This window comes from Oncorhynchus masou, chromosome 22, assembly GCF_036934945.1.
Source record: "Oncorhynchus masou masou isolate Uvic2021 chromosome 22, UVic_Omas_1.1, whole genome shotgun sequence".
Classification (NCBI taxonomy): domain Eukaryota; kingdom Metazoa; phylum Chordata; class Actinopteri; order Salmoniformes; family Salmonidae; genus Oncorhynchus; species Oncorhynchus masou.
This window is the reverse complement of record NC_088233.1, coordinates 21,528,658-21,552,921: the sequence shown is the minus strand read 5'-3', so window position 1 is coordinate 21,552,921 and position 24,264 is coordinate 21,528,658. Positions and strand designations below refer to the sequence as shown.

The window sequence follows — 24,264 nt, the reverse complement described above, 5'->3', positions numbered from 1 at the left end:
TTGTTTACCGATACGGTCATAATGCATTGTAATACATCATGAGCATCAATAACCCCGTTATAATGACACATTTTCATCTCATAATGATCTTGACGAAATAGCAGTTATTTTGAGTCAGTTGAGATGTTGATACATAAAAACATAACCTATTATAAGTTTTGTTATAAGACATTATAAAGGCTTATACGCCCTTATAAATAGTTGTAAAGCATTATACCCGCAGGATTTTATTTCGTCTTAACAAAATGTCCCACTTCTGTGTCCTAGATGTAGAACTATGGGTCACGAGAGACTTGCTAATTTTCCATTTATTTCCCTCTCTTCTCTGTCACCTGTCCCCCTCTTGTCTCTCTCTCATTTCCCCATCTCCTCTCCCTCTTGGCTCCCTCCCTTCCAACTTTCCCCATATTATTTTCCTCCTCATCCCCCTCTTCTCTCTCTCGTTTCCCCTGAGCAGGTCCAGGTGGTGATAACGGATGAGAACGACTGTGTCCCAGAATTTCTCCAGTCCATTTACAGTGTTGATGGAGTCTCTGAGACAGTCACCACAGCAACCTCTCTCCTGCAAGGTAAGATGAGAATGCAGCTCTGTCTTCCTAGTGTGTGTTGTGTGCTGTGTGTGTGTTTTTTACTATACCAGAAGTCCTCACAAGAATAGTAAAGAATAGTAAAGGAGAATTCAGACAGGTGAGGACATTTGGCCGGTCCTAAAAAGGAAATTTTGGGCTTAGTGGTTAGTTTAGGGTTAGGGTTACAATTAGGGTTAGGGTTAGTAGTTTGGAGTTAGGGTAAGGGCTAGAGTTAGGTTTAAGGTTAGAGAAAATAGGATTTTGAATAGGAATCAATGGTTGCTCCCCAAAAGGTCCTCAAAAGTATACGATGGCGCCGGAAGGGATGGCTGCCGTTTTAAGGACTCCTAACCAATTATGTTATTGTGTGTGTTTTTTGCATTATTTGTAACTTATTTTGTACATATTGTTTCTGCCACCACCTCTTATGACTGAAAATACCTTCTGGACATCAGAACAGCGATTACTCACCTCGTACTGGACAAAGATTTTTTCTTTAACAAGTTTAATTTATAGTGGAGGTCTGTGTCTATTTGTCAGTAACAGCTGGTGCACGAAATCTACTATTAATGAAGTCTCCAATTTTTTAATGCAAGGAAACTTAAATCTATTTACCTAATTTCTACCAGCATGTTACATGTGCAACCAGAAGAAAAAAAACTCTAGACCAGCTTTACTTCACACACAGAGACGCGTACAAAGTTCACCCTCCATTTTGCAAATCTGACCATAATTCTATCCTCCTGATTCCTGCTTACAAGCAAAAATGAAAGCAGGAAGTACCAGTAACTTGCTCAATACGGAAGTGGTCAGATAACGCAGATGCTAAAGTACAGTGCAGTTTTGCTAGCACAGACTGGAATATGTTCCGGGATTCTTCCGATGGCATTGAGGAGTACACCACATCAGTCACTTGCTTCATCAGTAAGTGCATCTATGATGTCGTCCCCACAGTGATTGTACATACATACCCAAACCAGAAGCCATGGATTACAGGCAACATCCGCACTGATCTAAAGGCTAGAGCTGCTTCTTTCAAGGAGCGGGACTCTAACCCGGACACATATAAGAAATCTCGCTATGCCCTCAGACGAACCATCAAACAGGCAAAGCATCAATACAGGACTAAGATTGAATTGTACTACTCGTCGGATGTGGCAGGATTTCCAAACTATTACGGACTACAAAGGGAGGCACAGCTGTGAGCTGCCCAGTGACACAAGCCTACCAGTAGAGCTAAATGACTTCTATGCTCGCTTCGAGGCAAGCAACACTGAAGCGTGCATGAGAGCACCAGCTGGTCTGGACAACTGTGTGATCACGCTTTTCGTAGCCGATGTGAGTAAGACCTTTAAACAGGTCAACATTCACAAGGCCGCGGGGCCAGGTGGATTACCAGGATGTGTACTCCAAACATGCGCTGACCTACTGGCAAGTGTTTTCACTGAAATTTTCAACATGTCCCTGACCGAGACTGTAATACCAACATGTTTCAAGCAGACCACCATAGCCCCTGTGCCCAATAACACCAAGGTAAGTGCTTTGAAAGTCTGGTCATGGCTCACATCAACACCATTATCTCCAATTTGCATACCGCCCCAAAAGATCCACAGCTGACCCAATCTCTGTTGCCTTTTCCCACCTGGACAAAAGGAACACATATGTGAGAATGCTATCCATTGACTACAGCTCAACACCATAGTGCCCACAAAGCAAATCACTAAGCTAAGGTCCCTGGGAGAAACACCTTCCTCTGCAACCGGATCCTGGACCTCCTGATGAGCCTCTCCCAGGTGGTAAGGGTAGGTAACATCACAATGGCCATGCTGATACTCAGCACGGGGGCCCCTCAGGGGTGCATGCTCAGCCAAGCACGACTGCAACACCACCATCAAGTTTGGTAAGCCTGATCACCGACAACGATGAGACAGCCTATAGGGAGGCGGTTGGAGACCTGGCAGTGTGGTGCCAGGATAACAACCTCTCCCTCAACGTGATCAAGACAAAGGATCTGATCGTGAACTACAGGAAAAGGAGGGCCGAGCACGCCCCCACTCTCATCGACGGGACTGTAGTGGAGCAGGTTGAGAGCTTCAAGTTCGTTGGTGTCCACATCACCGACAAACTGTCAAGGTCCAAACACACTAAGTTGTGATGAGGGCACCACAATGCCTTTTCCCCCTCAGGAGACTGAAACGATTTGGCATGGGTCCTCAGATCCTCAAAAAGTTACATAGCTACACAATTGAGAGCATCCTGACTGGTTGCATCACCGCCTGCTATGGCAACTGCTCGGCTTCTAACCACAAGGCAGTACAGAGGGTAGTACGTACGGCCCAGTACGTCACTGGGGCCAAGCTTCCTGCCATCCAGGACCTCTATACCAGGCGGTGTTAGAGGAAGGCCTTAAAAATATCCAAAGACTCCAGCCACCCTAGTCATACCCTGTTCACTCTGCTACTGCACGGCAAGCGGTACAGAAGCGCCATGTCTAGGTCCAAGAGGCTTCTAAACAGCTTCAACCCCCAAGCCATAAGACTTCTGAACAGCTAACCAAAAGGCTACCCAGACTATTTTTACACTGCTGCTACTCTCTGTTTATTATCTATGCATAGTCACTTTTACTCTACCTACATGTACGTATTACCTTAATTACCTCGACTAACCTGTGCCGCCGCACATTGACTCTGTACCAGTACCCCCTGTATATAGCCTAGCTACTGTAATCTTATTGTTGCTCTTTAATTATTAGTAATTTTTCATATTTTTTTTCCAATAAATCTTTATTTATTGTTTACTTCAATTTACCTAGTAAATGCTTTCTTATCACTTATTTTTTTCTTTAAACCTGCATTGTTGGTTAAGGGCTTATTTTTTTCTTAAACCTGCATTGTTGGTAAGCATTTCTATAATGTGTGCGCTGGGACTCGAGAAGCAAGTTCAGTGAGTGAGTGTTTTAATAAATAAATGCAACATGAAACAAAACAAGAAACGCTAACAACGCACAGACATGACACAGGAACAGAAACAATAATGCCTGGGGAAGGAACCAAAGGAAGTGACATATATAGGGAAGGTAATCAGGGAGGTGATGAAGTCCAGGTGAGTGTCATTATGCGCAGATGTGCGTAACAATGGTGACTGATGTACGCCATAACGAGCAGCCTGGTGACCTAAACGCCTGTTGTAGACCTTACAATGAATTATTCTGAAATGATTCTGTTGTTACAGTAATAAATAGATGCAAGCGTGCAGCTTTGCCGACATATGCCAACAGATTCATCAGATTTCTGTTCCAGACTGTGACCTTAGAGACCAGGGTCGTGTTCATTTGGGCACACCATAGAAAAACATATTGCAACGGAAACCGAAATGTGTGTTTCTTATTGGAAATGTTCAGCTTGTCCCCTCTTGTTTTCAGTACCTTTTCTCCGATTTGGTGCCTAATAGATACAACCCTTCTGTACCTCTGCCGCAGTGTTAGCCAGTGACTGTGACTCTGGGTTGAATGCGGAGCTCACCTACTACACTCTAAGCCCAGACTTCAGCATTTCTCCCCACGGAACCATCTTCCCTGCGGGCCGTCTGGACTACGAGAGGCCCAACCACCTGTATGAGTTTGTGGTGATGGCTGTGGATAACGGGGAGGAGCCTCACTCGGGCACCGCCACCATCCGCATCCGCATGGCCAACATCAACGACCAGGCCCCAGAGTTCTCCCAGACTGTGTGAGTGAATATGCAGGTCTACTGTACACTACAAACCCCATAACCTCTTCCCCCAACATCAGTAGACCATACTGTACTTTAAGATTTCATTAGGATCCCCATTATCTGTTGCAAAAGCATTAGCTACCCTCCCTAAAGCATAACAAAATACAGAACAATAACAATTGAACTACAACCCCCTCCTCCTCCATCAGTATTGAACTACCCCCCCCCCCCCGCTCCATCAGTATTGAACTACAACTCCATCCTCCTCCATCAGTATTGAACTACAACCCCCTCCTCCTCCATTAGGATTGAACTACAACCCCCCCCCCCGCTCCATCAGTAGTCCAGTTTCGCAGGATAATCCCTCTCCCATCCTCCCATTTTAGCTGTATGGTGAAGAGTTCTTCTATACTATAGTAGTAGTGACAGATTTAAAAGATCAATTGATACACTTGTTACTAATATTTTATGTGTAACCTTTATTTGACTAGGCAAGTCAGTTAAGAACAGATTCTAATTTACAATGACAGCCTACCGGGGAACAGTGGGTTAACTGCCTTGTTCAGGGGCTGAATGACAGATTTTTACCTTGTCAGCTTGGGGATTCGATCCAGCAACCTTTCGGTTACTGGCCAAAATGCTCTAATCACTAGGTTACCTGCCGCCCTAATATACTGCACATAATTATACCAAACAAACATCACACAGTGTAACGGGATTCCTCCTGGGAAGGAGAGGTGGACCAAAATGCAGCGTGGTTATAATTCATGGTTCTTTAATAATGAAACTATACATGAATAAACTACAAAACAAGAACCGTGAAAACCCGAACCAGTCCCGTGTGGTACAAACACTGACACAGGAGACAACCACCCACAAAACCCAACACAAAACAGGCTCCCTAAATATGGCTCCCAATCAGAGACAATGACTAACACCTGCCTCTGATTGAGAACCATATCAGGCCCAAACACAGAAACAGACAAACCAGACACACAACATAGAATGCCCACTCAGATCACACCCTGACCAAACAAAACATAGAAACATACAAAGCAAACTATGGTCAGGGTGTGACACACAGATTACACCCTACCCAATTGAGAGGTAATACCATACAGGTATCTTAGAATCAAAATGAGCAAACCATGTGTAAAGTGGGTGAAGGTGTTTTTGGAAATCTGACAGGGAGGAGGGTGACAGTTTTTGACGATTTTCATATCTGCTGGCTGCATTAACTCTTCTGAGTGACTCAGGTCTTGTACTGTCAGTCATGTGCCAGAGAACTTCGCTAGAGCGCAAGCACATCTAAGATGCCCTCTCATGTCTAAGTGTTAGGTATCAGACTGAACCGGCAGACAGGGTAAGTTTTGTGTGGTATCGTCTCCTTAGATCAGCGAGAAAGAGGAAGAGATACATTGAGGATAGGAGGAGTGATACTCAGCGGAGAAATGCCTGAGCAGTCCCTTCTAGAGGCGCGTGAAGTGCCCTTTGAGCCGGATGACAGATTACAGGTCACTCAAGTTGCCACGGCGACTGTCACCGCTGGCGGAGATTAATCACCCATCAGCGTTCTTCTGAAAACCATCAATCACATCGGAGACACACAAACAAACACACACACAGGTTTGCATTCTGCTGACAAGTCAACTTAAACTCACTCTCTCAAACTCTGCCCCTCTTCTTACATTATACTCCTGTCTATTATTTCTCTCTCTCTCTCCCTCTCTCTCCCTCTCTCTCCCTCTCTCTCTCTTTCTATACCTCTGTACCTCTCTCTCTTCCACATATCACTGCCGTGTCATTTAACTTGTTTTTTCTCCTCCCCCTTAAGCATGGCTTTCCCAGCAACCCCCTCTCCACCCTCTCTCCAATCCTCTACCAAACAAGTGAACAAGCCTCTCTACCCAAACATCCCACTTCACCAGTCTATTAGTCTCTTGTTCCTGGCTTGGCTATCCCAGTTTCCAACACCACACAGCAAGCAAATCACTGTTGACATTTTAAAAGGCACTGATCAAATGTCACAGAGTGGGCTGGCACTGTGAAAGGGATGAGTTCAACATCCCAGCAAACATGATAATTTGTCTTTGGCCGGCTCATAGTAGGGGTTAAATCAAAGTGGCAGGTGAAGCCAGGCTCATAACTCTGCTGATTCTTTGACTATGTGCTTGATACAGTCTTCCCAATGTTGCTGTTTTCACTGATGTCGCAATGTGTGATATTCTAATTAAATCCCTAATCCCCATACATGAATTGCAATGTCTGTGGACACGTGTGTGTGTGTGTGTGTGTGTGTGTGTGTGTGTGTGTGTGTGTGTGTGTGTGTGTGTGTGTGTGTGTGTGTGTGTGTGTGTGTGTGTGTGTGTGTGTGTGTGTGTGTGTGTGTGTGCATGCGTGCATCTCCACACACAGACAGACATCTTTAAGATTATCCTACAACAGGACATTTAAAACTGTAATATCTTACTGTATGTTTCACTGAGTTGTGGCTGAATGACGACACGAATAATATAGAACTGCCAGGGTTTCCCATGCATCAGCAGGATAGAACAGCTACATCTGGTGTGCCTAACAGCTGATGCGCGATGTCTAATATTAAAAAAGTCTCGAGGTATTGCTCGCCTGAGGTAGACTATCTCATGATAAGCTGTAGACCATGCTATCTACCAAGAATGTTTTCATCTATATTATTTGTAGCCGTCTATTTACCACCACAGACCGATGCTGGCACTAAGACCTCACTCAACGAGATGTATAAGGTCATAAGCAAACAAGAACATGCTCACCCGGAAGAGGTGCGCCTAGTGGCCGGGGACTTTAATGCAGGGAAACTTCAATCCGTTTTACCTCATTTCTACAAGCATGTCACATGTGCAACCAGAGGGGAAAAAAACTCTGAATCATCTTTACTCCACACACAGAGATGCATACAATGCTCTCCCACGCCCTCCATTTGGCAAATATGACCATAATTCTATCCTCCTGATTCCTACTTAGAAGCAAAAACTAAAGCAGGAAGTACCAGTGACTCGCTCAATACGGAAGTGGTCCGATGACGTGGATGCGAAGCAACAGGACTGTTTTGCTAGCACAGACTGGAATATGTTCCTGGATTCATACAATGGCATTGAGGAGTATACCACCTCAGTCACTGGCTTCATCAGTAAGTTAATCTACGACTTCGTCCCCATAGTGACCGTGCATGCATATCCCAACCAGAAGCCATGGATTACTGGCAACATCCACACTGAGCTGAAGGGTTAGAGGAGTGGGACACTAATTCAGGCGCTTATAAGAAATACCACCATACCCTCAAGGGCTCTGACACTCGTCAGATGTGGCAGGGCTCACAAACTATTACGGACTAAAAAGGGAAACCCAGCTGTGAGCTGCTCAGTGACGTGAGCCTAGTGTACCAGACGAGCTAAATGCCTGTTATGCGCGCTTCAAGGCAAGCAACACTGAAGCATGCATGAGAGCACCAGCTGTTCTGGACAACTGTGTGATCACGCTCTCCGTAGCTGATGTGAGTAAGACCTTTAAACAGGTCAACATTCACAAGACCGTGGCGCCAGACGGATTATCAGGACATGCCGAAATGAATACCGCTGCGTAGCACTCACGTCGGTAGCCATGAAGTGCTTTGAAAGACTGGTCATGACTCATATCCACCATATCATCACGGAAACCTTAGACCCACTCCAATTTGCATACCGCCCTAACAGATTGACAGTTGACTCAATCTCAATCGCAGTCCACACTGCCCTTTCCCACCTAGACAAAAGGAACACCTATGTGAGAATGCCGTTCATTGACTACAGCTCAGCGTTCAACATCATAGTGCCCACCAAACTCATCAATAAGCTAAGGACCCTGGGACTGAACACCTCAGTTTGTAAATGGATCCTGGACTTCCTGATGGGCCGCCCCCGGTATTAAGGGTAGGCAACAACACATCTGCCACGCAGATCCTCAACACAGGGGCCTCTCAAGGGTGCATTATTTGTCCCCTCCTGTACTCCTTGTTCACACACGACTGCGCGGCCAAGCACGACTCCAACACCATCATTAAGTTTGCTGATAACACAACAGTGGTAGGCAACTATGAGACAGCCTATAGGGAGGAGGTCAGAGACCTGGCAGTGTGGGGCCAGGACAACAACCTCTCCCTCAATGTGAATAAGACAAAGGAGCTGATCATGGACTACAAGAAAAGGAGGGCCGAACAGGTTGCCACTAACATCTACAGGGCTGGATTGAGGCAGGTCGAGAGTTTCAAGTTCCTTGGTGTCCACATCACCAACAAACTATCATGGTCAAAACATACCAAGACAGTTGTGATGAGGGCACGACAACACCCTTCCCCCTCCAGGAGACTGAAAATATTTGGCATTTGGGTCCCCAGATCCTCAAAACGTTCTACAGCTGCACCATGGAGAAAATCCTTACCGGTTGCATCACCACCTGGTATGGCAACTGCCCGGCATCTGACCATAAGGCACTACAGATGGTAGTGTGTACAGCCCAGTACATCACTGGGGCCAAGCTTCCTGACATCCAGGACCTACAGTACATACTAGGCGGTGTCAGAGGCCCAAATAATTGTTATAGACTGTTCTCTCAGCTACCGCAAGGGAAGCGGTACCGGAGCGCCAAGTCTAGGTCCAAAAGGCTCCTTAACAGCTTCTACCCCCAAGCCATAAAATTGCTGAACAATTAATCACATGGCCAACTGGACTATAAACATTGACCCCCCCGCCCTTTGTTTTTATACTGCTGCTACTCGCGGTTTACTATCTACATATAGTCACTTTACCCCTACCTACATGTACACATTTTTACTTTAGTTTATTTAGTAAATATTTTCTATTACTCTATTTCTTGAACTGCATTGTTGGTTAAGGGTATGTAAGTAAGCATTTCACGGTATGGTCTACACCTGTTGTATTTGGTGCATGTGACAAACCTATTTGATTTGATCTGATGTGTGTGTGCAATCAGGCCTGTTTGCTATTGTCTGTATTGTTGTTGTACACATAATGATTTTCTCCTATCCCTCACCAGCTATCGGACCTTTGTCTCTGAGGATGCAGGCCCCAACACTCTCGTTGCCACAGTACTGGCTAAGGACCCAGATGGTGATGGAATAGTGTACTCAATTACAGCTGGCAATGAGGAGGGCAACTTTGTCATCAACAGCCAGAAAGGTGACACTTACTTTGTTACTTTATAATTTACATTTAAAATGTTCTCCTTGGGCTTTCATAGCATTTCTAATATACAGGTATAACTCTTGCCCATACGTGTCCTTGCTTATTAACAGAATGAGCCCTATGTGGAAAGATTTGTACTTATTTTATGCTGTGTCAATACTTTTGACACTCAAGGTTGATGAAAATGCAGCAATTTCAATAGAAGCGCAGTCTGTTTGTTATTGAAGTCATAAATATAAAGAACTACATTACTGTATTTACCAACATATACTGAACATAAATATAAACACAATATGTAAAGTGCTGGTCCCATGTTTCATGAGCTAAATAAAAGATCACACACATTTTCCATATGCACAAAAAGCTAATTTCTTTCAAATGTTGTGCACAAATTTGTTAACATCCCTGTTAGTGAGCATTTCTCCATTGCCAAGATAATCCATCAAGCTGACAGGTGTGGTATATCAGCATCATCATTACACAGGTGCACCTTGTGCTGTGGAAAATAAAAGGCCACTAAAATGTGCCGTTTTGTCACACAACACAATGAGCCGTTGCCAGATAATTTAATGTTAATTTCTCTACCATAAGCCTCCTCCAATGTCACTTTAGAGAATTTGGCAGTAGGTCCAACCGGTGACAATACAATTTATTTTATTTGATGTTGCGTTAATATTTTTGTTCAGGGTAGTTTATTCTCTCATATAGAAAATAGTTCTCTGCTGAGTACTTTGTATTTTGTGGCTGTGCAATCTGTCATTCTTTATTCACCCTCTGATCCGTAACCAGCAGGACATTTGTCAGACTGGGTGACATTTGTCAACCAACCCTTTCAATTCAATTTCACATGAGTTGCTCAATCATATCTCACAATCTACAGCTTCTACACTGCCAGCCCCCATCTTGGAGTTTACTCCTCTTTTCTCATCTCCTCTGTCCTCCCTTTCTCATTGATCTGAAAGATTATGCCAAAGGCAGGCAGCTGTAGGTTAATAGGAGAACAGATAGCCAGGGAGCCACCACAGTTGTGTCTTATTGAAATGATACATTCTGTTATTTCAAGTGAGCACTTTAAATAGGGTAGACCAGAACACCAATGTGTCTTTTTTTGTCTTATTTTTCTTATTTTCTTTGTTATTAAATTTATAACAGCTTTTTGGTGGAAACATACAGTCTGGGGAAAAAACAACATGAGACCGGAGAAATATATTATATCATTAATAGTTTTGTGTCTAGACATTTTTGATTAACATTCATTGTCTGTATAAACAGAGACCTCTTTCTCCACAGACAATGAGAGAGAATTTTTTATTTTTTTTATTTTTTATTTCACCTTTATTTAACCAGGTAGGCAAGTTGAGAACAAGTTCTCATTTACAATTGCGACCTGCCCAAGATAAAGCAAAGCAGTTCGACACATACAACGACACAGAGTTACACATGGAGTAAAACAAACATACAGTCAATAATACAGTATAAACAAGTTTATATACGATGTAAGCAAATGAGGTGAGATAAGGGAAGTAAAGGCAAAAAAAGGCCATGGTGGCAAAGTAAATACAATATAGCAAGTAAAACACTGGAATGGTAGATTTGCAATGGAAGAATGTGCAAATTAGAAATAAAAATAATGGGTTGCAAAGGAGCAAAATAAATAAATAAGTTAAATACAGTAGGGAAAGAGGTAGTTGTTTGGGCTAAATTATAGGTGGGCTATGTACAGGTGCAGTAATCTGTAAGCTGCTTTGACAGTTGGTGCTTAAAGCTAGTGAGGGAGATAAGTGTTTCCAGTTTCAGAGATTATTGTAGTTCGTTCCAGTCATTGGCAGCAGAGAACTGGAAGGAGAGGCGGCCAAAGAAAGAATTGGTTTTGGGGGTGACTAGAGAGATATACCTGCTGGAGCGTGTGCAACAGGTGGGAGATGCTTTGGTGACCAGCAAGCTGAGATAAGGGTGGACTTTACCTAGCAGGGTCTTGAAGATGACATGGAGCCAGTGGGTTTGGCGACGAGTATGAAGCGAGGGCTTCATACAAATAAGTAGACTACAGTCGGAACGAGTGGAGTGAAAGAACACCTGTCCCATTTGGGTGCATGCTTGTTGTCTTTAATCAGGAGGAACAGTGAGAGATGAATGATACCACAACAAGAGCAAAAAGTCCTGTGCTCTCTCTCTCTCTCTCTCTGTCTCTGTCTCTCTCACCCTTGCTCTCGCCCTCTCTCTCTCTCAATTCAATTCAATTCAATTCAAGGGGCTTTATTGGCATGGGTAACGTGTTAACATTGCCAAAGCAAGTAAGGTAGATAATATATAAATTGAAATAAACAATAAAAATTAACAGTAGACATCACACATACAGAAGTTTCAAAACAATAAAGACATTACAAATGTCATATTATATATATATATACAGTGTTTTTACAATGTACAAATGGTTAAGGACACAAGATAAAATAAATAAGCAAAGATATGGGTTGTATTTACAATGGTGCGTGTTCTTCACTGGTTGCCCTTTTCTCGTGGCAGCAGGTCACAAATCTTGCTGCTCTGATGGCACACTGTGGAATTTCACCCAGTAGATATGGGAGTTTTTCAAAATTGGATTTGTTTTCGAATTCTTTGTGGATCTGTGTAATCTGAGGGAAATATGTCTCTCTAATATGGTCATACATTGGGCAGGAGGTTAGGAAGTGCAGCTCAGTTTCCACCTCATTTTGTGGGCAGTGAGCACATAGCCTGTCTTCTCTTGAGAGCCATGTCTGCCTACGGCGGCCTTTCTCAATAGCAAGGCTATGCTCGCTGAGTCTGTACATAGTCAAAGCTTTCCTTAATTTTGGGTCAGTCACAGTGGTCAGGTATTCTGCCGCTGTGTACTCTCTGTGTAGGGCCAAATAGCATTCTAGTTTGCTCTGTTTTTTTGTTAATTCTTTCCAATGTGTCAAGTAATTATCTTTTTGTTTTCTCATGATTTGGTTGGGTCTAATTGTGCTGCTCTCTCTCTCTCTCTCTCTCTCTCTCTCTCTCTCTCTCTCTCTCTCTCTCTCTCTCTCTCTTGCTTTCTCTTTTACCTCAGTGAGTTTTCCCCAGATCACTAGTAGCTCATCTTGCACCCATTGATGTTGGTGTTGACAGAGAGAACAGTTGACTCAGATGCTGTTCTCCTCTCATCTGTTATTTCATCCTTCCTGTTATGCAAAAGCAAGACAAGGGGAGAATAATCAAACGTGCATGCGTGCTGCCTTGTTTCTAGCCTTGGGAATGAGAACCTTTTCCCAGCTGAGCAGAGTGACAGTACAGTTGGGGGCATTCAAAAGTTGATCTGTTCTGAAATGCAATAGAAAAACATGTGGTTAAAAAATGGATGTAACTGCACCATCAGGGGTATATTTAACCTCTCAAAAGCCAGGGAAAATGCGGAGTGCCAAATTCAAATAAATTAGTATAAAAATCTAACTGTCATGAAATCACACATGTAAGATACAAATTAAAGCTACACTTGTTGTGAATCCAGCCATCATGTCAGATTTCAAAAAGTATTTTTGGCGAAAGCAAACAATGCTATTATCTGAGGATAGCACCTCAGTAAACAAAGGGAGAAAAGCATATTTCAACCCTGCAGGCGCGACACAAAACTCAGAATAAAATATATAATTCATGCCTTACCTTGGACGAGCTTCTTTTGTTGGCACTCCAATATGTCCCATAAACATCACAAATAGTCTGTTTGTTTGATTAATTCTGTCGATATATATCCAAAATGTCCATTTATTTGGTGCGTTTGATCCAGAAAAACACCGGTTCCAACTTGCGCAACGTGACTACAAAATATTTCAAAAGTTACCTGTAAACTTTGCCAGAACTACTTTTGTAATACAACTTTAGGTATTTTTTCACTTAAATAATCGATCAAATTTAAGACGGGATGATCTGTGTTCAATACAGGAGGAAAACAAACTGTAGCTAGCTTTCTGGTTACACGCCTCTATCTAACAGTACACTACAAGTGACCCTCGTTCTGAACAGGTCTACTTTCATTACACCAAGGAAAAACCTCAACCAATTTTTAAAGACTGGTGACATCCAGTGGAAGCGGTAGGAACTGCAAGAAGGTCCCTTAGAAATCTGGATTCCCAATGAAAAATTACTGAAAGGAGAGTGACCTAAACAAACAAACATCTGAATGGTTTGTCCTCGGGGTTTCGCCTGCTAAATAAGTTCTGTTATACTCACAGACATGATTCAAACAGTCTTAGAAACTTCAGCGTGTTTTCCATCCAAATATACTAATATATATATATATATATATATATTATCTTCTGGGGATGAGTAGCAGGCAGTTGAATCTGTGCATGCATTTCATCCGGACGTGAAAATACTGCCCCCTGTCACCAAGAAGTTAAGAGATGTATTTCAATACATGCGTTATGGTTAGAGGGTGTTGTTTGGCATCACCCTGTGAAATAGTAAGTCACATTTACAATGTACCTGGCTGCAGCAAAACTAAAAAGTAACTTTTTAATACCCTCAACAGTAGGTGGAGGTCCTTTGCTAAGGTTGTAATGGTACTCTGGTCTCTTATCTTTTTAGGGTTGATCCGTCTGCGCTTCACCCCCGCTCCCAAGCTCCAGGGCCTGGAGTACGTCCTCAATATAACAGCTACAGACGACAATGCCTCCGGGGGGCCACACCCACTCTCTGCCACCGCCTGGGTCATAGTGGGCGTTGATGATGTCAACAACAACAAACCCGTCTTTGAGAAGGTGAGAAAAAAGCCTTGTGGATGAATCCTTTATATACACAGTAACATAATTGTCTTCTCGGTAGCCTTCGAGTCTGTCTGTCTGTCTGACCGTCTCTCTCACTTCCCCCGTCTCCCTACAGTATCCCCTTATGTTTCCCCCAGAGCTCTGATTAGTGTGTCCAGCCGTCCACCCATGCTATCTTTGTGTATTCCACAGGGATTTGAATTCATTGATGAAAAAAGTACTGTATCATCATGATATACTATACGTGTCAAATTAACTTCCTCCTTAATTAGGTCTGCGACGTGTTCATAAAGTCCATGAAGTTATGCGGTCCAGCGGATGGCTGGAAGGTGTCGAGTTGATATTTCTAAATATAAATTTATGCCTGAATACTCAGAGCCTAGGTATTTTTATGATTCATATTTTAATACTTTGACATTGATATTGCTGATATGTATAGTTTACTGTTTGGCATATTGGCTCCTCCCCCTCCCCCTCCCGCTCCCGCTCCCGCTCTCTCTCTCTCTCTCTCTCTCTCTCTCTCTCTCGCTCTCTCTCTCTCTCTCTCTCTCTCTCTCGCTCTCTCTCTCTCTCTCTCTCTCTCTCTCTCTCTCTCTCTCTCTCTCTCTCTCTCTCTCTCTGTGGGATGTCTGTGCTTTTCTTTAGGCAATGTAACTATTGGTCCAATAACGGTACTCTAAGAGACTATTTGGCTTGTATGTGTGTTAATTAAACAGAAGTCTCTCTGGGGCAGACTCATCGAGGGATAAAGTAAACAGGATACCAGGGAAAGACAGGGTGGGCGTTGCAATGTTTAGCTGAGGTTTGATGCGGTGGTGGACCTTCAAACAAAGGAATATCATTGCTCTATTCTCCGTCCTATCACGGGTACTGTACAAATGTAGACATAGACTACATTGAGTAGTTTATAACTATCAGCTTTAACTTATTATTCCTTCTCTCTCTCTCTCTCTCTCTCTCTCTCTCTCTCTCTCTCTCTCACACACTCTCTCTCACTCTCTCTCTCTCTCTCTCTCTCTCTCTCACGCACGGACGCACGCACACGCACACGCACACGCACACACACACGCACACGCACACGCACACGCACACGCACACGCACACGCACACACACACACACACACACACACACACACACACACACACACACACACACACACACACACACACACACATCCTTCCTCCCTCTCTCAGTGTCAGCAGTACAGGGAGCAGGCGTCCGTGTTAGAGAACCAGCCCACAGGAACCTTCGTATTACAAGTGCACGCGGTGGATGCAGACGAGGGGGCCAATGGGAAGGTCAAGTACGGCCTGATGCACAGAGACAGCGCCATACCTGCCTTCAGAGTCCACCCTGACACAGGTAGGTACAGTCGGCAAGGATCCCACAGTCCAGTTAGCCGTGGTGGTACTTAAAAAAAAAAACATTTTTACCCCCTTTTCGTGGTATCCAATTGTTAGTAGCTACTATCTTGTCTCATCGCTACAACTCCCGTACGGGCTCGGGAGAGACGAAGGTCGAAAGTCATGCGTCCTCCGATACACAACCCAACCAAGCTGCACTGCTTCTTAACACAGCGCGGCGCATCCAACCCGGAAGCCAGCCGCACCAATGTGTCGGAGGCGCCCGGCCCGCCACAGGAGTCGCTGGTGCGCGATGAGACAAGGATATCCCTACCGGCCAATCCCTCCCTAACCCGGACGGCACTAGGCCAATTGTGCGTCGCCCCACGGACCTCCCGGTCGCGGCCGGTTGCGACAGAGCCTGGGCGCGAACCCAGAGTTTCTGGTGGCACAGCCCTTAACCACTGCGCCACCCAGGAGGCCACCGTGGTGGTATTTGTTGAGATAGCCATAGACCCATAGTCACAGCCCCATAGACCCATAGTCACAGCCCCATAGACCCATAGTCACAGCCCCATAGACCCATAGTCACAGCCCCATAGACCCATAGTCACAGCCCCATAGACCCATAGTCACAGCCCCATAGACCCATAGTCACAGCCCCATAGACCCATAGTCACAGCCCCATAGACCCATAGTCACAGCCCCATAGACCCATAGTCACAGCCCCATAGACCCATAGTCACAGCCCCATAGACCCATAGTCACAGCCCCATAGACCCATAGTCACAGCCCCATAGACCCATAGTCACAGCCCCATAGACCCATAGTCACAGCCCCATAGACCCATAGTCACAGCCCCATAGACCCATAGTCACAGCCCCATAGACCCATAGTCACAGCCCCATAGACCCATAGTCACAGCCCCATAGACCCATAGTCACAGCCCCATAGACCCATAGTCACAGCCCCATAGACCCATAGTCACAGCCCCATAGACCCATAGTCACAGCCCCATAGACCCATAGTCACAGCCCCATAGACCCATAGTCACAGCCCCATAGACCCATAGTCACAGCCCCATAGACATAGCCGTAGCCATAGTCAAGCAGGATGTGAGCATAGGTATTGGGATTACAACATGACAGCTGAAACTGACCTGAAAAAGAACTGGTAAAAATGTATCAGAATCTACAATTCCCATGCAGTCTTCACACTCTTCATTAAAATAATGCTAGCGTCCGATAAATGACCTCTTATACCTGTACAGTAATCCAAAGAGCCCCATTGAAATGAAGTGTAACACCTCATACTTCATCTTTATTTATGTCCTATAACCATGTTTTGTAGTATAACAATATACTGTATTAATTATACATTGTTTCAGGATAAGTATAACAATATGTTAATCAATAATGTCATGACAAATAGAGCTATTACCACTCTACGGCCTTGAGTTTTTCCTGACCACATGAGCTGACCAGGAAAAATCAAACTTAAGGACTGAAATTGTTGTCTAATACTAGTGCCCAGAGTTTTTCCTCAATTTCATGGCCACATAGTTACCACAGGAAAACTCAAGTGGTCGAGTCATGACCTTTGGCCTCTGACCTCAGGTGTGATCGTGACAGCGCGGCGGTTCGACCGGGAGCGTCAGAGAGAATACTCCATCACGGTGACGGCTACAGACTGGGCTGAGGAGCCCCTTATAGGGATCTGTCAGCTCAACGTCATCATCCTGGACCAGAATGACAACAGCCCCAAGTTTGAGAACCTACACTACGAGTGTGAGTGTCGTAGTAAGCATATGATAATACATAATATGATTATAATATTAATAATACGTATGGTTGATGGCAGACTAATCATTCATTTTAATGATATAGACTATTAACCAAAGCAATTCGAAAAGGGTTTAGGTACGTTATGCATTGTTCCTTTTTACTTTTCATCATAATGTTGCCATTATGTCTTTAACTGTACTGCCATACATAAAGATGTAAACATACATACACACTTAAGTATGTAAACAATTGATTTGTGGTCTACTGATTCAGCCTGTGACCTTGCTCCAGAGTGTTGAGCATATTATTTTGTCTGTTACTGTCTCTCATAGATTTTCTGAGAGAGGACACAATGATCGGCACCAGTTTCTTGCGTGTGGCGGCACATGACGACGACTTTGGTACCAACGCTGCCGTCACCTACTCCATATCCCAGGAGCAGCCTGAGTACCTAAGGGTCAACCCTGTTACCGGCTGGGTGTACGTCAACCAGCCCATATCACAGGTCAGTCAACCAGACCATTCAGTCAACCAGCCCATATCACATGTCAGTCTACCATCAGTCAACAAGCCTTTATCACATATCAGTCAACCAGCCCATATCACAGGTCAGTCAACCAGATGTCAACCATTCAGTCAACCAGCCCATATCACAGGTTAGTCATTCAGCCGGTCAACCAGCATCTTGCTCAAGCATGGTAAAATTGATCAGTGCAGGTTATACAGCTATATAGCAGTATAAAATACAGTGCCATAAACCTACTGGACCATGTCAGGCTTAATGAACTAAATGAACCGTATTTCAGACAGAATCATATTTCCTTGCTATTGTTTTGACTTCAGAGGTCCTACATTACCCGGGAGATTATGGCCACGGACGGGGGGAACCGCAGCACATCTGTAGAGATGTCTGTGACCATTACCAATGTGAAGAATCAGCCCCCGCAGTGGGAAAAGGACAGCTACAGCGTGGTCATCCCAGAGAACACTGCCAGGGATACTCCCATTGTGGTGCGTGGAACAGTCCGGGTACCAGCCTGGGTGGCATGGGAAGCCAATCTCATTATGGCATATGGGGGTACCTTTTTTTAGCTATTTGGTTTGCTGGCTGCATACACGTTAGTACATTTTTTGCAGAAATGTTCATTACTTTTTTTAGTTGATTACATTTTCGGTTGCACGCTCTGATTTAATCACTAAGCACTAATTGACTTGACAATGAGCGCTAATTGTTGCTCCACAAACAAATTACCTCAATATTATACCGGAGTGTATAAGATTGTATAACATTGAATGTTTTTGTCATATTTACCCCCCCAAAAAGATTGTTTGCGTTCTGTTTTGTCAGACGATCAAAGCAACCTCGTTGCTAGGCGACCCCAGGGTGACCTATAACCTGGAGGAGGGTGTGGTCCCGGAGACTAACATGCCCGTGCGCTTCTACCTGTCACCCAATCGCGAGGATGGCTCAGCCTCCATCCTGGTTTCGGAGCCGCTGGACTACGAGACCACGCCCAGTTTCTCCCTGAGGGTGCGGGCTCAGAACTTAGCAGCGGTACCACTGGCTGCATTCACCACCATCTATGTCAACGTCACAGGTAGGTCTCAACTCAGACACCCTGCAAATGCCCCATCACGAGGGGGAAAATCTTAACTTCCACTTAACGTCAATTTTCTTTTTACTGAGTCATGAATTGATGTCACTGGGAGACTAAGTGAAAATGTCACTTCAGAGGAAGTTAAAGCAGCCCCTGGGTGAATTGTAAGCCTTCATTATTGTCTTCTGTTGACATTGATCCATGACTCATACGTTATTTGTTCTCAGCTATAATTATATAACATTATTCTTTGAAATCTGTAATTGTATACATCCATTAGCACAAAGTCAGTGAAAAGCTTAAATACCGAACAGAGTTTAATGGCTGTGATAGTAGAAAACTGAGGATGGATCAACAACATTGTAGTTACTCCACAATACTAACCTAATTGACAGTATAAAAAGAAAGAAGCTTGTACAGAATACTAATATTCCAAAAGATGCATCCTGTTTGCAACAAGGCACTGAAGTAATATTGCAAAACATGGCAAAGCAATGAACTGTTTGTCCTGAATACAACGTGTTATGTTTGTGCAAATACAATACAACACGTTACTGAGTACACACTCTCCATATTAGTACACACTCTCCATATTTTCAAGTGTAGTGGTGGCTGCATCATGTTATGGGCACGCTTGGAATTGTTATGGACGGTGGAGTTTTGGGGATCAAAAATAAATGGAATGGAGCTAAGCACAGGCAAATTCAATAAGAAAACCTGGTTCAGTCTGCTTTTCACCAGACACTGGGAGATTAATTCACATTTCATCAGGACGATAACATAAAACACAAGGCCAAATCTACACTGGGGTTGCTTACCAAGAAGACAGTGAATGTTCCGAGTTATAGTTCTGAGTTATAGTTTTGGCTTAAATATGCTTGAAAATCTATGGCAAGACTTGAAAATGGTTGTCTAGCAATGATCAACAAGCAATTTGACAGTTTGAAGAATTTTGAAAATAATATCGGCCAAAAATTGTACTATCTAGTTGTGCAAAGCTCTTAGAGACTTACCAAGAAAAACTCAGCTATAATCACTGCCAAATATGATTCTAACATGTATTGACTCTGTGGTTACTTATATTAATGAGGAAAGCTGATCAGAGATCTGCGCTGCCTTTCTTTCGATCCTATCAGTATTGGCACATGTTTTGGGAAACGCATGTTACACCTTCAGCCTTTATAGGAAATTTGCATTGTTAAAACACTCAAAAGCCTAAATTCCATTGCTATCGGGAAACCGGGCCCTGGTAACTTCACCAGTATATCCAAACATTTGGGGGCACAGAAAGAAAGGAAAAGGGATAGCTTCAGGAGATCAATGATCATAGCAATGAATGAATGACAGATATCTTGCATATAGTCAAAACCAACCTGACATTTTTAAAGAGACAATGTACAATTATCAATGTAATGCGTCTCAGTAGGAAAATAGTGCTTTTACACAATGTAGAAACCTGATATTCCACAAATTATTTCGTAAGTTCAATGACAGGTACAGTACAGTATCAACATTTTAGCTATTGTAATAATTGAATGTATTTACAGTGTTACATATTAGGTTCTAGGGCACAACATGTGATTAGCTAGAATTCATATAGGGCCAATATAGACTGTATCTCTATCAATTAAAACAATCTTATTTTCTGGGGCTCCTAAATTCTGTGGTGCTCCTAACTTATTTAAGTTGGGAGCACCAGTGCTACCAATGAAAATGTTTCATTTTGAGTCCTGGATATAGTTTCTGAATTCAATCTTCAAATAATTATGTTTTCAATCTTGTCTCTTAGATGTGAACGACAATGTTCCATTCTTCACCTCCTCCATCTATGAGGCTTCAGTGATGGAGGGAGCCAAGGTGGGGACCATGGTCCTCCAGGTGTCTGCTCAAGACAAGGACCTGGCTTTCAATGGACAGGTGAGTGGCACATCTGAAACATCTAACACAGCACAACACAACATCCATTGACCCATCCATAACTTAATATCACACAGCTGTGGTGGTCAAGTTGTTGGGACTGTGTGGTATTCTGCCTGTGTGGCTTTGACCATACGACTGTGAAGGAGAACTTATATAAGGATTATGTTGCAGTGACTCTAGTTTCTATGAACAGTCGTGTGACTCATGCGTATAACAATTACTCTCCCGCACTCATGATTACTACATCACGGTTTATCGTTGGAGTTTCCATCGGTTGCAGTGACCACAAGGATGTGATAGAATGCTATAAGGCATCCATATCAGGAACTCATCAGATTTCTGTAATGTGTTCACTTCTTAATATGGGAACCATCATTAATTGTACTCTGTCGTGGCCCTATAGATCACTTACTCCCTCTTGAGTGACAGTAGTGGGGACCACCGTCTATTTCGTGTAGATCCAGAGCTGGGCTCCATTTATACAGAGGCTGTGTTTGACCGCGAGGCGCAGGGATCCTACCTACTGGAGGTTCAGTCTGAAGACGGCATGGAGTCAGCACGGCCTGGGAGGAACAAACAGCCCAACTCTGGTGAGGGCTGGTAGTAAGAGGAGGAAGTGAAGCGCTACTAAGGTACACAATAGTACATTTTGGTAGATAGAAGGTGCTCTTTGGTAAAAGGGGTAAATTGGTCATCAAAAAGAAAGGAGGACCAAGGCACTCTTTTCTGGTGAGGGCTGGGTTGTATTTATTAGGACACAACGTAGCAAAAAGGTTTGCAACGGTTAACAAAAATGAGTTTCTAAGTTCACTTACTCCCTCCCTGTTTCAGTCAGTTTTTTCCAGTTTGGTATACAGTATGTGACCGACCTGCTCGGATCGGTCTTACGTAGCAAAATATGAAATTGTGTTTTTTATGTTGGATAAAAGTAGAGACTCAGAGCTAGAAAATGGTATATCATACAGTACACTTGCAGAACAATGGAAAAGTAATTCTGCTTTGAAAGTTGATGATCTTGTAACCCCACTTTTGAGGAAATGACCCTTGAATGTTTTGGTATAACTACTAGAGAGCTCTTTTTTTGTCTACATCCATTCAGCATAATTCCCACCATCTTAAGCCTTAGCCCCACCAATCTTTTTGGGGCGGCAGGGTAGCCTAGTGGTTAGAGTGTTGGACTAGTAACCAAAAGGTTGTAAGTTTGAATCCCCGAGCTGACAAGGTACAAATCTGTCGTTCTGCCCCTGAACAGGCAGTTAACCCATTGTTCCTAGGCCGTCATTGAAAATAAGAATTTGTTCTTAACTGACTTGCCTAGTAAAATAAAGGTAAAATTAAAAAATTAAGGATTCACATGTGAGGGCATGTGATAAACAGAGTGAGTACTGTAGTGTACAAAACAACCAAAGATTTCTAGACTAAAGGCAGGTTTATACATGTCTGTATAAAGTTGTCGCAGTGACATTATGAACATTTTATTGTCGTCCAACATCAAACTTGTCATTATGAAAAAGTATAAACACAAAAATGACAGGCTGCATGACATCAGTAGCCTGGTGGTCCAAAATAGCATTACTGGTGTATTTTAACACCAATATACCCATCCATTTAAAAATGAATTTAGTATACTCTATGTCAATCTAGCAAACCAGGCAACTAAAATAAACATTCTAAACAATGTTTTGGTTCGTTTCTAGCTTTTTAGCTAGCTAGTTAATGTGAAGTTCAAATAATGGCCATATCTTATAGCTGACAAAATCTTAACTTCAGCTCATTTTTATTCATTATTACAGGGAAATAAACTCACAACAAGTTCAATATTTACAAGTTAATGGCGAGATGATTACAGAAAATAGCTTATGGTTGTGAGTGTGATGAAATGAAAGCAGGGCATTATATATTATATTATATATAATATGTACTTGTCCTCTTACTCAGTTGTGCACTGGGGCCTCCCACTCCTCTTTCTATTCCGGTTAGAGCCAGTTTGCTCTGAACTGTGAAGGGAGGAGTATCAAATCAAATCAAATTTATTTACAAAGCCCTTCTTACATCAGCTGATATCTCAAAGTGCTGTACAGAAACACAGCCTAAAACCCCAAACAATGCAGGTGTAGAAGCACGGTGGCAAGAAAAAACTCTCTAGGAAGGCCAAAACCTAGGAATAAACCTAGAGAGTTTTAAACCCAGTCCTTTTCTGGCTGTGCCGGATGGAGATTATAACAGAACATGGCCAAGATGTTCAAATGTTCATAGATGACCAGCATGGTCAAATAATAATAATCACAGTGGTTGTCATTCAGAGTATCTCTACTGCTCCTGCTGTCTCTAGAGAGTTGAAAACAGCAGGTCTGTGACAGGTATCACGTCCAGTGAACATGTCAGGGTTCCATAGCCGCTGGCAGAACAGTTGAAACTGGAGACCGAGTCTGCGTCTCTCACATGGGTAGTCAGACCATTCCGAGAGAGAGAGAGAGAGAGAGGGAGAGAGAGAGAGAGAGAGACACACACAGAGAGAGAAAAAGAGAGAGAGAGAGAGAGAGAGAGAATGGAGCGAGGGACAGAGCGAGTGAAGTTCACCTGTGAACTTAAATTCACAGGTGAAATACTTCAGATATAACAAACTGACCCTAGCCCCTGACACATAAACTACTGCAGCATAAATACTGGAGGCTGAGACAGGAGGGGTCGGGAAACACTGTGGCCCCATCCGACGATACCCCCGGACAGAGCCAAACAGGCAGGATATAACCCCACCCACTTTGCCAAAGCACAGCCCCCACACCACTAGAAGATATCTTCAACCACCAACTTACCATCCTGAGACAAGGCTGAGTATAGCCCACAAAGATCTCCGCCATTGCACAACCAAAGGGGGGGGGGGGCAACCCAGACAGGAAGATCATGTCAGTGACTCAACCCACTCAAGTGACGCACCCCTCCTAGGGATGGCATGGAAGAGCACCAGTAAGCCAGTGACTCAGCCCCTGTAATAGGGTTAGAGGCAGAGAATCCCAGTGGAGAGTCAGGCAGAGACAGCAAGGGCGGTTCGTTGCTCCAGTGGCTTTCTGTTCACGTTCACACTGGGACAGACTACACTCAATCAAAGGACCTACTGAAGAGATGAGTCTTCAATAAAGACTTAAAGGTTGAGACCGAGTCTGCGTCTCTCACATGGGTAGTCAGACCATTCCGTAAAAATTGAGCTCTATAGGAGAAAGCCCTGCCTCTGGCTGTTTGCTTAGAAATTCTAGGGACAGTTAGGAGGCCTGCGTCTTGTGACCGTAGCGTATGTGTAGGTACTGTATATAATGAAAACAATAGTGGTCCTAAAATGGGACCTTGAGGAACACT

General features: G+C 43.6%; 1 protein-coding gene across 1 annotated transcript in view; it reads left to right on the top strand.

Annotated features, from left to right (window-relative positions):
- Nucleotides 1-24,264, top strand: part of LOC135508795 (neural-cadherin-like) — a 112,174-nt gene that overhangs the window by 16,571 nt on the left and 71,339 nt on the right. Inside the window, exons 5-15 of the mRNA XM_064929011.1 lie at nt 458-569; nt 4,048-4,297; nt 9,350-9,492; nt 14,086-14,258; nt 15,459-15,627; nt 17,225-17,395; nt 17,725-17,897; nt 18,236-18,403; nt 18,741-18,990; nt 20,780-20,907; nt 21,314-21,500. Of these exons, the coding sequence (XP_064785083.1) occupies nt 458-569; nt 4,048-4,297; nt 9,350-9,492; nt 14,086-14,258; nt 15,459-15,627; nt 17,225-17,395; nt 17,725-17,897; nt 18,236-18,403; nt 18,741-18,990; nt 20,780-20,907; nt 21,314-21,500 (1,924 nt within the window). The remainder of the gene's footprint in view (nt 1-457; nt 570-4,047; nt 4,298-9,349; nt 9,493-14,085; nt 14,259-15,458; nt 15,628-17,224; nt 17,396-17,724; nt 17,898-18,235; nt 18,404-18,740; nt 18,991-20,779; nt 20,908-21,313; nt 21,501-24,264) is intronic.